Source organism: Grus americana, chromosome 9 (assembly GCF_028858705.1).
Source record: "Grus americana isolate bGruAme1 chromosome 9, bGruAme1.mat, whole genome shotgun sequence".
In the NCBI taxonomy this organism is placed as follows: domain Eukaryota; kingdom Metazoa; phylum Chordata; class Aves; order Gruiformes; family Gruidae; genus Grus; species Grus americana.
Window position 1 is genome coordinate 14,846,674 of NC_072860.1, and position 15,615 is coordinate 14,862,288.

The 15,615-nt window shown below is 36.2% G+C and overlaps 1 protein-coding gene across 5 annotated transcripts in view; it reads left to right on the forward strand.

Moving 5' to 3' along the window:
- Window positions 1-15,615, forward strand: part of ATP13A3 (ATPase 13A3) — a 61,419-nt gene that overhangs the window by 21,007 nt on the left and 24,797 nt on the right. For all 5 annotated transcript variants that reach the window (XM_054835115.1, XM_054835117.1, XM_054835114.1 and 2 more), the window contains 10 exons: window positions 2,162-2,255; window positions 4,206-4,379; window positions 5,156-5,326; window positions 5,630-5,700; window positions 9,340-9,420; window positions 10,893-10,962; window positions 11,812-11,946; window positions 12,746-12,818; window positions 13,562-13,693; window positions 14,715-14,894. In XM_054835115.1, coding sequence (XP_054691090.1) covers window positions 2,162-2,255; window positions 4,206-4,379; window positions 5,156-5,326; window positions 5,630-5,700; window positions 9,340-9,420; window positions 10,893-10,962; window positions 11,812-11,946; window positions 12,746-12,818; window positions 13,562-13,693; window positions 14,715-14,894 — 1,181 coding nt within the window. The remainder of the gene's footprint in view (window positions 1-2,161; window positions 2,256-4,205; window positions 4,380-5,155; window positions 5,327-5,629; window positions 5,701-9,339; window positions 9,421-10,892; window positions 10,963-11,811; window positions 11,947-12,745; window positions 12,819-13,561; window positions 13,694-14,714; window positions 14,895-15,615) is intronic.

Genomic DNA, 15,615 nt, shown 5'->3' on the forward strand with positions numbered 1-15,615 from the left:
AAAACTTTTTCTGGCTGCATGACGACTTGATTGAAAATGTGATTTTTATGGTGTACGTAAAGTTCTTTGATGCTATTGATTCAAAGATTGTTCTCAGGAGCTTTCTTAGCAATCCTGTGTAAGTTTAGGACAGACTTTAACTGGTTTCACATATGTGTCTTTCCCAGGATAAAAAGCTGTTTGGTGAAGAAAAGTGACAATTTAAACTAAAATGTGGTTTAGAACTTGCATGACTTGTTTTAACAGATAAGGAAGTATCAGCGGTGCAAATCATTTGGCTTAATTTCCAACTTAATGTGCAGTAAGAAAGGTATTCGTAGTTCAGTATTGGATAGCAATAGAAAATTTTCAGCTTAAAGGAAGGAGTGTGTGAGCTGGTGTTTCTATCAAAGGAGACAGTTGTTACCAAATTAGCTTCCTTCTGTACAGAACAAAATACAAACTGTATCAAGCACTCAGTTTATGAAGTACTGAGTTGTTTTTCACGTGTGGCTGAGCCCTGTGTTGTGATGCAGTTCTTTGCTTCAAGCGTGTGTTCCACTAGGACTTTATTCAGCAATGGGAGTAGATTTCTGAGGAAACCCAGATCTGGGCAGCAAAAGAAACCTTTTTTGTTGGGTTCCTGTTTCATTTGTTGGCTTAATTGGAAAGGAGGTGGTAGTTCGCAGAAACCACGCAAGGATGCGATGATGTTGATAAACTGCGGGAGCTGGGAGGAAGGACCTTTTGAAGTTGGCATTGCTGCTGGGTCCAGGGCTAGCTTTGAGAGGAGTCTGGTGATTTGGTTTGTGATAATGTTGGGGAGTTAATGACAGTGAAGAACTTGGTAATGGTTGTGCTTTTATCATAAAGCTACTTAATACTAAGGATTTTAAATAGTGTCATCCTAGTCTTCAATGGACAGCTGAGATGAAGTTAAGTGGATGGCTTCCACCTTGATTTTTTTTTTTTTAACAGTCTTCTGTCTGGATAAATGACAATTACAATAACTACTTGTGCTATGACAGTGTATCCTTAATACTTGAGGACTGCTTATATGCTGTGGTTGTAAGTGCTGTCTTCTGAGAGATTTATATATGTGCAGTAAATAAAATCAAAGGCTGTACAATGTCAGTGCAGAGATAGTCAACCCATGTCTTGGCAGGTGACCTCTGGCTGTTCAGTGGTTTTAACTATGGTAGGTGGTCCTGTGGAAATACAATACAGATGCATTAATTATCAGTTGTATACAATTAATGTGTACAGGGGTGCCCAAATGAAGGTTAGATGCTGTTTTAATTTTAAAAAATTAGCTTTTTGACTTGGTATCTTTTGATTTTCTTTGTGATGTTGAAACTTCTGATGAGCTTCATAGTATATTGTAGCCTTTTGTTTGTAGCTCTTCCCTGTTGGAACAGGGATCTGTGTGCACTATGTTCATCTCATAGACAGCTTCATATTTTTTCATGCCTTTCCCTATTCATGAAACTGGTGATCATAATCTGTCCTCAAAGCACCCCTCAAGATTTGCAACTGTGAGAGATTTACAGTAAGAAATGAACCCATTGATACAAATTGAATGGTAAAAGAATTGGAAAGAAGTGAAAAGACTAACTGACCATTAAGCATGTCTTGATTTAGAAATACTAAACTGGAGACTAGACTTTTTTTAGCATGTACTTATTTTTCTGCTCAGATGAGAAATACACATCTCAGGGGTACAATGCTTTTCCTCTTGAAAGATAGCATGGCTTCTGAAAGCATCTGCTTGGAGCTATTAGGTATAGAATGATAGAAATGTGTAATCTTGACCTACTTTTAAGCTTTTTTACAAATTTAACTTATTTTTCCATCCTGAAGTTTGTCAAATGTACCAAAAACTGCTTGCTGCATGTAGAATGTAATCAAATTAAATTGGTACAAGCTCTTTTCCCTCCTTCAAAGCCTGCCGTTTCTGCAATATTTCACTTGTATTCATCCAATGTTCAATCTTAAAACTTTACTAGAGCTCCTTGGGTTCTAACTACTGGAAACTGGTAACAGTGCAAATTTAAGATCTATATTAATGTGTTGTCAGTCTGTTTTAAGTGTATGCACTTACAGAACATAACTCAAAACAACCTAATATTTAGGTATAAAATGAGTAATGTTGCTTCAATTTTTAATTCTTTTGTTGTTAAAGGTCTTCCATATCTCAAGTCGAGAAGTTCCATAGCATACTCAACATGGAGAAAGAAGAAAAGAAATTTGTCAATAAAGCAGAGGAAGATGAGATGGTAATGAATTCTGTTTGTCAATTTTTATACAGTGAAAGAAACACATTTTCATGTTTTTTCCTCTAAATGGGGCATATTACATCAGGAAGTGGACTGTCTCAGTTTAAATCAGTTTAGCAATTTTATAAGGTTATCCTTGTTAATCTTTTTTTGGTATTAAGAAATATAGTCTTGAGATAAGGAATGTTTTTGTTGAAAGCCTTTGTGAAGGTGCTGGGTTCATTATATTGAGGTCATTAGTCCAATAGATAACAGATTTTGGTACTTAAGATTGTCCTTTTTTTTTTTTTTTTTTTTTTTTTTTTTTTTTAAGAAAAATGGAAGCAAAGTGGGTTGTGGATTGTTTTTTTCTTCAAATCCTGGAGCTTTTTTCGTGTCATTTAAAACAGATTAATGCTCCATAATCTGACCATATTCTGCATGCTCTTGCATATTCATATTTATGCAGATAAGACCCATTTCCTAAAGCATGGCAAGCAGTTTTATGGGTATTTGGTAGCACATAAACTTTGCTTCCTACGGGAGCAATGGTATCTCTTATCATTTGTCCTGGAAGATGCAGCAGTTAGCTTTGACAGGAAAATAGTGGCAGCTGATCTTTAAATTTCTAGCCCATTCTAGAGACAACAGAAACTATTTGGGGTATATAGTGATTTTTGTTTTAAAAAAGGATAGATTCCTGAATTGAAGTCCTTGTTCAGTCTTTGTGCGTGCTGCTAGGAAAAGCTGCTCTACACTAGAACAGCTATAATATGGAAAGTAGGCAAATACACCTTACAACAAAAAATGAAACTGAGGTGCTTGTGGTCCGATCACTAAAATCAATGCTTTTTGGAGGGAATAATTTTTTTTTTTGTCCCAAAAGAAGTATTAACCTCTCCCGCTGTCTTTCAACCACCTGTTTTTATTGGTAAGGAGTGAATACTTGCTCCAGTGTTTTGGGGGTAACAGAGATTGGGTTTTGTCTCTGCTTTTTGTCAGCTGAGAAGGCTACAAAACAAACTTGTTGAAAAGCCTTTTCTTAGGAAAGGAGTTTAAACAATTTCTAATACTGTTTAATGAAAAATACAAAAAAACTTCTAAGATGTTGGTGTCAATATGAACAATGTGGGTGGGACTCAATGGCAAACTTCATTGCCCTTTTGCAGCAGGAAATGCAATCTAATGATGTAATGTGAAACTCAGGAATATAACAGCATCTAGTAAGTCACTGAATTATTTTCTGTTCCTGGCTGTTATCAGGTTAAGTTAATACACACTTAATACTTTGTGGTTTGTTTTTTTAAATGGGAGAAGAGGATTTTTCCAGCTGGTGTAAGTTACAGAACCTTTGAAATTGTGGCTTGCAGTTTCTAATGTTTCACAGTAGCATTTATTAAATGGCAGGCTAAATAAGCCAGTTTCTCTACTAAAAAGTAGTTTTTGATAAATATATTTACAGGCTTGTTTAGAAAGTATGAAATTCAGCTAGCACTAAATTGTATGCTAGCTAATCAAATGCTAATGTGGTAAAATCAGCAGTTGACAAAACCACACGTGCTTTTGCTCTTAAATGCTTGGCTGACTTGTGCTGCGTCATGGTCAAAAATTTGGTCATTTTGCTGAGAGTTAAGGTAAGTTGCATTGCAACCTCAGTCCTTAGGGAGCAGTGCAGAGAGGAGACAGGTCCTGCAATGAGATGTTTTAAATAATGTGGATGTTCTGCCTTTGTCAGGCTTTTACTGATGTTTGCATTTCTGGCTGAGAAAAATGGTGTTCCTTTTTGTTGCCACTCTGTTATGTATTAAGTTTTTTAAATATTTCCTTCCCCCAGAAAAGAAAAAGGAGAAAATGGCTTTGAAATTTGATTCACTTTAAATACTGCACTTCATGAAAAATTAATGTTGGCTTCCCGAGCCAGAGTAATTAAGAGGGTCATTGTTTGTTATTTGTTTCTCTGTTTCCATGCAGGAGATCTATGGCTATGATCTATGTCGCTGGAAGCTGGTGCTAGTTACGGTAGGAGTGATCTGTTCTGGTGGCTTTCTTCTCCTCCTCCTCTACTGGATGCCTCAGTGGCGTGTGAAAGCAACGTGCAAAAGGACTACGCTTAAAGACTGTGAAGTGGTTCTGCTGAGAACAACTGTAAGTCCGTGGGATGGTGTGCTTGTCCTGGTCTGCAGTTATTTTGCATCGCTCTTGCTGCTTGCTAAAATACACAAATCCTTGCCCGTGACATAGGCGTGGTTTTGTTTTACAGCGCTGTAGAACTGTACCCCTTGGTACTGTACATAGCTTTCCTGCGCATATGGGGAGACTGATGGTTGCTTGCAGAGGACATAGCAAAAAGAAAGTCTTTGCTTTTGGATTTTAAGAATTAAAACCATGAATGCTGTTGTCATCAAAAGTTACAGAAGAGATACCTTGTTCGTATAACCTGATAACAAGGTTTTCACGTTCAGCAAAGATAATATTTGTGTAACTGTGGAGCCAAGTATGGTTTGATTGCAAGTGATTTGCGTCCTCCACAATTGCTATGTACAGTCCCTGGTTATGATCTTGTGTTAAGTCCTCAGTTATTTGAAGTTGTAGAGTGGGTGCAGCTGAATGCTAGGAATCCCATAGTTCTTCCTACTACAGAACAAATATATTAAATTGCGAAGGGCTGAAGAGGTCAAAATTCAAGTGCCAAGACTCATTGCTTAAAAAAAATTAAATCAGTGCAAAAAATACGCTTTTAGAATTGTGGAAAGAAAATATATTCTTAAGGTAGCTGATATTGCCTTGGGGATATCTTCTGTAGCTATGTATGGACTCTGCTAATCTGTCATCTGTTGTTGACATGTTTTGCCACAACTATTGTAGTTAAAATGCTGTTTAAATGCTGTTTCGACCAACTAATCTTTTCCCCTCTTTTTAAGGATGAATTCAAGATATGGTTTTGTGCAAAGGTTCGCATTATGCCTTCTGTGGGAGCCAGTCCGTTACAGAATCCTAACCCTATTGTACACAAGGTTTCAAACGGCCATGCTGTTCATTTCTGTGAATCTGCTGCAGAAGAGAATAAAAATGATTTGAACAAATATTTGCCTGTAAGTAATCCTGAAATACAATGCTTGCTAATTTTCAAAGTATCTGGAGTAAACACACACAGTGCAGTACACGTGAACTGCTACTTTTGCCTAAAAGGCTCTTATTGTTTGTTTGGAGCACAAATCTTTTCCTCAATAACCTGTTACTGAAAATTGTGCAATGCTTGAAAAATGAAAGAAAAGTATTCATTTTTCAGTGAAGTTTTTCTAAATTCACTTTCTGTCACTGTTCAGAGTAAAGTCAGTCAGAAGAGAGGTGTTAAGCGGTGCTAGTTTAACTACGCATGTCTGTTGCCCTTGCAGATTCGTTATTTCACACATCACAGCGTGAAGTATTTCTGGAATGATTCAGTTCAAAGTTTTGATGTTGTACGGTAAGAATACTTTCTTGTGTTGTGCTTCACACTGCTTTTTTTTAAAACGCTATAGCATGCCTAAGAACATGGTGAAAACTGGTATCATATTCTGACCAGCTGTTTTAGCTCATTGAGTCTTTGTTTGAACCATAGTGAGAGCAGGGGCATTGTAGCTCAGTGTGACTTTGGAAGGAAAGTATTTGTGTTATCTACCTTTATTGAGCATGACTCGTATAGGGTGATGGGCTGTGTGCCTCTGCAGGCTCTTTGCTTGTTCTTGGAGTGTTTTTTGAGAATCAGAGCACCTGTTTATAGACAGTTATTCTCCTTCTATAAACTCTTAGAAACTTGCCTTCTGATGATGGAATAACTTAAATTTTTTGCATTGCTGCTGAGCTAGACCCAAAAGGAGTATCTAGGAGGAGGGGAATTCACCAAATACCTTGTTGCTCACCTTTGTGTAGGTCTGCTGCTGCATTTTAGCCCACTTGAATGTGATCCCTCTTTTGTTACTCTTTAGTAACAAAACCAAGTCTCTTGCATTGATAGATAATGTCTCTTAGTGGGCAGTTCTAGCTGCACTCACCACATGTGATGCGCTGTATTTTCTTTCATCCAGCAGCACTGTTGCACGATGTTAGGGTTGAAGAAGAAAGTTCTTTTTTCTGATGCTACTGCTAAGTCCTTCTCACAGTGCTAACAAGTTAAACGAACACAGGCTTCACTGTTTTTGACAACTGCTTGTTAAAATAAGATGTTCAGATCAGAAATATAACCTCTTTTTAACTTAAATCAATGTTCGCTGCATTGAACCATCATGTGGAAAAGTGCAAGCACTACACATAGAAAAAATAAATGATGAGTGACTGAAGGAAAGAAAAATAGCCAGAATTTCTGTAAGAAGAAACATACTCTGCAAATGGTTCTTATTTGCATGCGCTTTTTTTGAAAACATGATATGGAAAGTTATCAGCAATGCCAACAACTTAAAGAAATGATCATAATACAAGCAGTTACAAAACTGACACCCCTCCTCTGGGAGGGTGGAAAGTCTCAGTTCATGTGTAAATAATTAAAAGCTTTGTATGCATTTTTTTTATGTTAAGCCTCCCATGAATTACAGTGGTGCAGGTAGTGATGCTTGTTATTTTGCATTACAGGATCCTGTTTGCATGCCTATAGTGTTGCTAATTTAAACTGTTCCAAGGGATTATTTCTCACAGATGAGATTAAAAAAAAATCAAAATTACACATTTATGCTAAGAACAAGTATGGGGGAAAAAAGTCATATGATTCCATGTATTCAGAAAAAAAAATGTTGTTCCTTAGCATTAAAGCGGTGACTTGAGAGTTGGCATTTGTTGGCTGTTTGACTGTGCCTTTTGATGTTCTTGTGATAACTCAGCCAATGTATAAGCCCTGAAAAAATCTCAGATATGCCTGTGAAGTTACGTGAGCATTTATTCAATCGCGTTCTTGCCGATATGCCAAACTTTCATTTGTTTGATGTATTAGCAACGACTGAGCCTGACCACTTGTTTAGTCAGGTACTGTAGCTGAGCTGGACACCGTTATTTAGCATTTGTATAATGAAGAGGACAAACAGCCGGATCTGAGACATACCCGATAATGGCAGAGTACCAAGTCACTCTTGCACAAGGTCAAATAAAAATAAGAGTTTGCTATAACTTTTCTCTAAAGTGAATTAGGTATGATCATGTAGTGAAGTATAGATACCACCGGTGAAATAATAGCTGAACTTAGGAATGATAAATATTCTGAAAAGAAGTCTTAAAAATTTGTCCTTCGAGACACTTTATCTGCTCTTCAGGTTATGTAAAAACCAGAAATCGGTGTTACCTAATAACATGGTAGATAATCAAGTTAATATTTGTAAAGAGGTGGTCTATGACACTGAGGGCTTTATCATGAAATCCATAGGGTAAGTAGGCACAATACTGCATCATGAAGATAGATTCTCTCTGTGCTGTTAATTATGCAAGTATCCAGAGACAGAACAGTTTGAATGCTTAATTAAAGATTTAGCACAATATGGAATAGAGGCAAATTAAGATTGCTTGGGCAACTAATTCAGTTATGAGAGCTTGAGTTCATATCATTGTTCTTTTTATAATAATGTAATATTAAGATCAGTGTTTTAAACACAGGAAATGCAAGTGTAATTGTTCTTAAACTAAATCAGACTTGGTCACATAGCCAAAGAGGATGCAACTTTGACCTTGTATGTCTGTTTTGTTTTAGCTAGTGTCAGCTGAGCCTCTGAGTGAGTTGATGAGTGCTTTATGTAATAAACTGTGTGCACGGGGATTTTTTAAATGCCCTGGGAATCCAGTACTGTAACAGTGTTGTAAAAAGCAGATAACATCCAGCTAGAAGCTTTGTCTTGGCATGGACATTACACACATAGGTATGCATATTTGCATATAAAGCACTTAAGTTTAGGCACCCTTCTTAAACCCAGTGTTACTTTCCTTTTTGTGCAGGAAAAGAAAATATCAATAATTTGGTATAGAATGGGAGGAAAGGCAGAGTTATTAACAGAGTATTGTATATTTATTCCTCTAAAAATCATAATTTTAAAATACTTGAACTTGAAAAATTTTAGGGAAGCCCTGTAAACCTGTGGCCGGATTAACACATAAACATTTTCATCTTCTGTTCTTTTGCAAGATGTTGGTGGAAACATGGTTCTAGCATTTGCGATAGTGAGGATGTTTAAAGCTTTCCTTGTGTTCTAGAGAATGGAAATAATTGTTACTATATGTGCACAATAAAGAGAATTTTCTTTACTGTGACAACTCTGAATCCTTTTTAGTAGATAACTTAATAGTTTGTCCATATAAAAAAGACTTGTGTTGAATAGTGCTGGTTGTGTCATGTCATCTGTGAAAGCCTTTTGGAAGGTAATGATACCTTCCTGTGTATCTCAAGTGTGTCCGCTAGAAGATGCCTAGATGTTGGGCAAGATATGTTGAATTTACTGAGTTTGGTAGTTGAAATGATCCTGTAGCTTTAAACATAATGATGTTTTAGGTGTGCCTGCTTATCTGCAGATCTTCTAAATTATAGCATTTGCTTTCACAGCATGTAGAAAAGTCCTGTGAAGATGAGTCTTCCAGTGATAAGGAAGTGCTTAAAATGTAGACTGTACCTAGTCATGGATAAAATTTTATAGCAAGATGCTACAAAATAGCTTCAGTACAGATTTATTTGATAAATTGATTAATAATTGTTTCTAAAATGCTTCAGTTTCTACCTAAAGACAAATGAAGATAATTTGAAGAAATATTAATCCATGTTGATTTCATATACTGTTTTATAAAGCTTGCTCCCTTTTTAGAGGCCTTTGAATACTAGTTATGCTAGTATTTTACTTCATTTTAAGTGTATCTTCATTGTCATTGAAATAGATATGACTATCCTACAAAGTAAGATGTGTCAAGAGGAGGACTGCTTTTAACATCTCATTGGTATCTGGACTTGTGACAAAAATAGCTGGAAAAACATTAATCCATAGACTTTGTTCTTTTATAATACAGTGTAACTCTTGGCAAAGACCTAGCTGTTGAGTTACTGAATACTTCATTTTAGGTATCAGGTTTCTTAAATAACTCATTCACTTTTTCCTTTATTTAGAGGTCTAGATGAATCTGCATTCTGTTCTTCAATTCATAACGAACACAGCACGGGACTGACGAAGGGAATGCATGATTACAGGTAATATTGCAGTATTTGTGGGAATACTCTCAAGCTACACTGACCATGGGAATTGGAACTATTGTTTAAAGTAATTCAGAACATATTTCTGAAATTGTATTTACTACTTAACATTTTGAAATAAAATAAGTGTACAAAAAGAATAGCAAGCAGTTACGCTTTCAACCACATTGGCAGGTATATGGTAAAATTTCACACTTGATGTAAAACAAAGTAGTTTTTTTTTTCCACGTAACTCACCTTTAAGTGGCATAAATGTTACCAAAACATACTGTCATTGTTGAAGGGTGTGCATGGGTTCAGAGGCGAATAGTCTGATTCTAGTGGAAAAGTCCAAGAGTTCTTTAGCTGGAAAGATGCTCATTTGTCTCAAGTTGCAGATAGTTGAAGACTTGAAGGGAACACTAAGAGAGATCACTCACTGCATCCTTGGCTAGTGGTCGTTGTGAGAGAGAGGATTGTGTGCTAGATGGCTAGTAAGGAATATTGGAAGCCAGGAAGCAGGAAACCCGGCCTAAACTGTAACTAACTACTTATTTGAGGAAGATCAGGGTGAAGCTTCCCAAGTCTCAGGACTTTGGCTTTAATTTTAAAAGCTTAGTTAGTATCAGAGGTGTGTCCCATAGCTTGCATGGATCTGTCTCTGGTTAGCTGGGGCTAAAGGCATTCCCTACTTTTTCTTTTAATTCTGGTTGGCAAGAAATAACCAGGCAAAAAAAGTATTAATTTTTTAACATGCTATTTTAGACTAACAGTGTAAATATGCCTGTCAAGGGATAGAGCTGAAGTGCGTAGGTAGAGAACTTAATCTAGAAAAAACCTTTAAAATGTAACTTTAATGGTACATAATTCAGGGATTTCTTAGTTCTCAAATGTGAACAGAAGCTGGATTATATATTGTGAAAATGTAGATATGTACTTAAATTATTGGTGTTCTTAATTTATTGATACACTGCCCAAACTAAAATAGTTTGGGTTCTGTTGCATTCCTGGCTGGGTTTTTTTGCAAATGAGACCTCCTTAGAGTTTAAAATATGGAAGCATCTGCTTGCTCATCATTCCATTTTCTGTCAATTTGTGTATTTTCTTAGAATAAAAGCCTTTTCCTTAAGAACATCCTTTAAGGGCTTTTTCACGTCAATGTCATTTAACCAGCTCAGATCCCATCAGAGGTTTGTTTCTTCTGCCCCCCTCCCCCCCCCAATGATTTGCCTTTCTTCATGGTATATGAAAGAACCTAAAAATTAAGTTACAGTTCAAGTTGATGTATGAAATAATTATCTTTGTATCAGAACATCTCACTGGGTAAATGTTTTCTGATAAACACCTTTTGAAACAATATGATAAATAAAAGGGGCCACAGATTAAGTAATATTTTATACTTTCTCATATTAGTGGAATTACTTTGAAGAGGATAAGATTTCTAATAAAAATTTTAACGGTCTTTTGATATGTTTCTTTTTTTAATGCAGAAAAGCATTCTATGGAGTAAATGAAATTGCTGTGAAAGTGCCTTCCATTTTTAAGCTTCTGATTAAGGAGGTAAGGTCTTGTCTTTAACAAATTTAAAAAAAGTGTATCATTAAAAGTTACTTTAAGTACAATGACTATTGGACTGGTCTTCAAATAATGATGTAAAAGAGAAACCTTCCCCCAGAGTCCAGCACTGTAAAGCAAAATGATATTGACCTTTATTTTTGAGCTCTCCAAATTCAAGAGATCTGAGCTGAGCTCTTCAGAGTTCCCAACCTGATGCCTTAGCAAGGATGTTAGAAAATGTGTCAGAATTCTTTGAGAGGGTATGCATCTTATTTTTTGTTGTTCATTTCAAATGTAAAATGACTGGTTGTGTTTTCCATTATCAGCCCAGGGATTATACATTACAATATACACATCAAATGTGTTCTTGCATATACTTTTGTTGGATTTGTTACATTTTCCTTGTATCAGGTGGATTTGAATAATTGACTTATGTGTGCTATAATAATGCTTGATAGAAACTTTTGAACAAAGAAACTCTCCAACTTGATATAATGGAGTAACAACTTGAGATGTCAGTGCATTTATTAATAAGAAATAGATAATAACTTCCAAATTAATTTAGGAATATCTGATGCACCTTAAGTTACAATTTTTATCATTGTACTTTGAGGCTTAGGGGAAAATGCACGCCGTCTTAAAAGTATGTATTTGTGTATTGTTTTAGTGAGAACTATGCTTTTAAGGGGCTGAGGAAGCAGTGAAAAAGTGGGATCAGTTTGGCAAAACAGACAAAAATCATGTATAAAGAATTGAAAGGCTTATCTCTGGAGGAGGATGATTCTGACTGTCTTCTGATGGAGAATGCACGTGACCTTTTGGTGTAACTTTAATGTTCTGTCACTCTTCTAGGTTCTCAACCCTTTTTACATTTTTCAGTTGTTCAGTGTGATATTGTGGATCATTGATGAATATCACTACTATGCATTAGCAATTGTGATCATGTCTGTAATATCCATTGTTAGCTCACTCTACACGATTAGAAAGGTAAGTTCAAAGAAAACAGATGCATCTTTTCAGCTTTTTACCGATTGGTTTATTTTGATGTGTAATCACCTAGAAATCTTCAAGAATTTTTCAGAGGTATACAGGTAGAATATCATTACGAGTTTTCCATCTTTGAGCTGAAAGAATTTGGATTTACAGTTCCTTTGAGACCCTTTTCTGCTGACTTGCCATGTTTTTGAATCAGTAGATTGACCTCAGATAACAGAAACACTACCTCACTTAAATAAAACTCAGGCACAAGTTTATATACGTAGTTGTATTGACAGTAGTGATTCCATCTTGCCTTGTTTCCTTCTGTTTGAAAAAGTCCAATGGTATTAAGCACCAGCCAAACATGTGGATTGTTAAATTGGTGATGCATTTTTCTCTCTAGACTTGGCTGTAGCTGATGGAAATCAAAGTAGTAATTAGGCTTACATTGCAGTCTCTGGATTCAGACCAGAGACAAAAAACCTCCTCTTACCTTACTCCAAGTTTATACAACTACTACAGGTTTAACTTATGTATGTTAATGACCAGATTTTTTTTTTTAACACTGCATGGCAGCGTATCTTTGCTTCCAGAATGTTGTTAAAAGTAGGAACCTGTACAGGTTGATGCAGTCAAACTTTATTTGCCCCTAAGTTTCCTAAACTATGTTCAAGAAAATGTTTTAAGTAACATTTTGTTGTAAAAGAATGTGAGGAATCTCATCATTTCTACTTGTAGAGGTAGAATGTGCATTTAGAAGACGACAAACTGTGCTTTTAAATAATGAACTGTTTTCTCCCCTTTGCAGCAATATGTTATGTTACATGACATGGTAGCAGCTCACAGCATTGTCAGGGTTTCTGTCTGCAGAGGAAACCAAGGTAAATTTCACAGGTGGTTTGGAAGGTTTGAGTTTAAGTTGTTCATTAAGTGTGAGTGTAAAGTTGATGTGCATCATCTGTTCGTTCTTTGATCAGCTTGAAATGCTTGCATTTCTTAGCAAAATTGCATGGGAAAAGGAGAAGTTGCAAAGTGGAATTCAGATAGGATAATCATCTGTTCAGGATTATCCTTCTAGATGGTATTTTTAGCTATATTTGTTCTAGATTAGGTGCTTGTCCTATTCTTGTTTCTCATTATCTACCACAAATGTAACTGTCGGTGTAGTTTCTTTCTTAGCTTAAAGACGTGCATGCCTTGGATTTCCATTACAATTTATTACCCAGCAGGGGCTGCAAATTGATATCTGGACTTTTACTCATTTGGGATACCACAGTAGTTGAAGGTGGTTAGGTTGTGGTGTGTGATATTGTTTTGTAAGACATGCAGTTGTGTTGGACTTGTGTCTTTATGCTGAAGTTACACTGTAGTTAACCGTTAATATCTTTTGATTCTTTTCATTTGTTATGATGAACTATATCCACGTGCTCTAGAGTTTAATCTTGATGGAATTGGGTTTATCAATGGCTTTTTCTGTATCTTTTCAGAAACTTTTCATAATGCCATTAATATAATGGAGTATAATCTTAATTGTCACCAGCTGGATCTTGGCTGTGAGGATCTTTATCAGGTTTTGTAGATGGTGGCTATTTTCAGGTAAACTTGTTTGTGTTTTAACACTCAGAAATACAAGAAATCCTTTCCACCGACCTTGTGCCTGGAGATATCATGTTGATTCCATCTAATGGGACAATTATGCCCTGTGATGCAGTACTTCTCAGTGGTACTTGCATTGTAAATGAAAGTATGTTAACAGGTAAAGTAAAATTGATACAGTTTTGCGTGGCTAAATGTATTAGTTTATACCTGTGTGCATGCTTAACTTACAGTATGTTCTAGCAGAAGTAGGTATGTTTTTATTTTGCTTGAAACGCGTGTGTTCCTGCAATTACATATGCTCCTAAGTACGTATGTACTTGTGTTCTGCGTATCTGCAATGGCTACCTAGTACTGCTTGGCAACTCCAAAAATGAGTGATTTCCTGTTGAAAAGCTTTCTTCTGGATAGTTTGTCTTCCTGCCTCTTGACTTGGTGTTCTCAGTGCAGTTGGCGTTCTGCAGTACGTTTCTTCAGAAAATTTTTGCCCAAACTTTTTGACTGCTTCCAAGAATGAAGGTAGTGAGTAGAAGGTTCTGCTGTATTTAAAAACAGAAGTTATCTTAAGTTGTGCTTGCATACTCTGAAACCAGAGACCTGATGTATTTGAAGTACAGGTTCAGTGAATAGGATGGACTTTTTGTTATTCCTAGGATAATCTGTCCAAAGTGGCACCGTTTAGAAAACTGTAGTTCAGAGATTGTGTGGTTTATCATGTTCAATTCTTTCAGTATACTTGAGCCTCTTGCTGCTGCTAGCAACTGATAAAAATTGATTGCAGCCCTAGCTTGAATGTACTCAGTCACCAAAGGAGCTGAGAATAATTTTCTTCAGCTTCTACTTTTTCTGAGTAAAGATGGGGTGATGCCTTGCAGCAGGAGAAAGCTTGTCCTGTTTTCTTTCAATGAACTGCATTTGACACCTGTCTGATTTGAAGAAAGAGGTACAAAAGCTGTCTTGGTAAATAACTAATAGAATTAAATAGGATTTGGAGAAAGAATCTGCTGAGCTGAGGCTAACAGGTGAGAGACTACCTAATAATATGCTGAAAGGAAGATGACTTCTTCCGTAAGTCTGCTTCTGTGCTGATGAAGTGAGATTATATTGTTCTACTTGAAGCTGTGAAGGAAAAAATGTCTATTCTTCTTTGATCTTGCATAGAGACTCTTTTTCTATTTAAGGTGAAAGTGTTCCTGTCACAAAGATTAATCTACCAAATCCTTCAGAATATCCGAAAGCAATGGGAGATGAAATATACAGTCCAGAAGTGCATAAACGGCATACTTTGTTCTGTGGAACCAATGTCATTCAAACCCGTTTTTATACCGGAGAATTGGTCAAAGCTCTAGTAGTGAGAACAGGTATCGATTGTTAAGTTTATCTTTTGTTAATGCACTACTTGCTTTTGTAGGTGTATGTCAGCTGATACTTTGGAGTATTGTGTTGAATGTTGCTAAGCTTGGATAAATGAGTATACTCCAAACAATTGGATAAATGCCTTGCAATGGTAATAGAACTAGATAATGGCCTGGAGAGTATCCATTGGCAAGCAAGAGTGTGGCTCAATCTTTAGCATCGATTTAAAACTTACCTGAATGCGTTTTCAAGTCCTTTAGATGTTTTTTATGGTATGTTGGTTGAACCACATATGCCCCTTTGGAAAGGTTTGGCATACCATGGGGTTGGGTGGGTAGTGGGGAATGGCTTACTTTAGTGGAATAATTTGCAATGTCAAATATTTTTCTTTGCCCATAGTTTTGTCAAAGCACATAACGTTTGCTTAAAAACTGTGTTCGATGTAGCCCTTTCTACAGAAGTGCTTATTCATACTAATATGTTAAAGGTTTGGTTTTAGATAATACAGATGTTCTATTAAAAACAATTGCACAGACTAATGTAGTTGCAGGATTCTGCTTTACAAAGGCAATATTAAGAAAAACACCACAAAAAAAGGTGAATGTAAGCTATAATCCAAGCTATAATAGAATTGGATAGAATCAATTTGACTGCAGTGACTGAATACTACTTAAAGCAAGTTTTCCAAGAAGTAATGTCATCCTAATTAGCCTCTTCTTTCTCTGG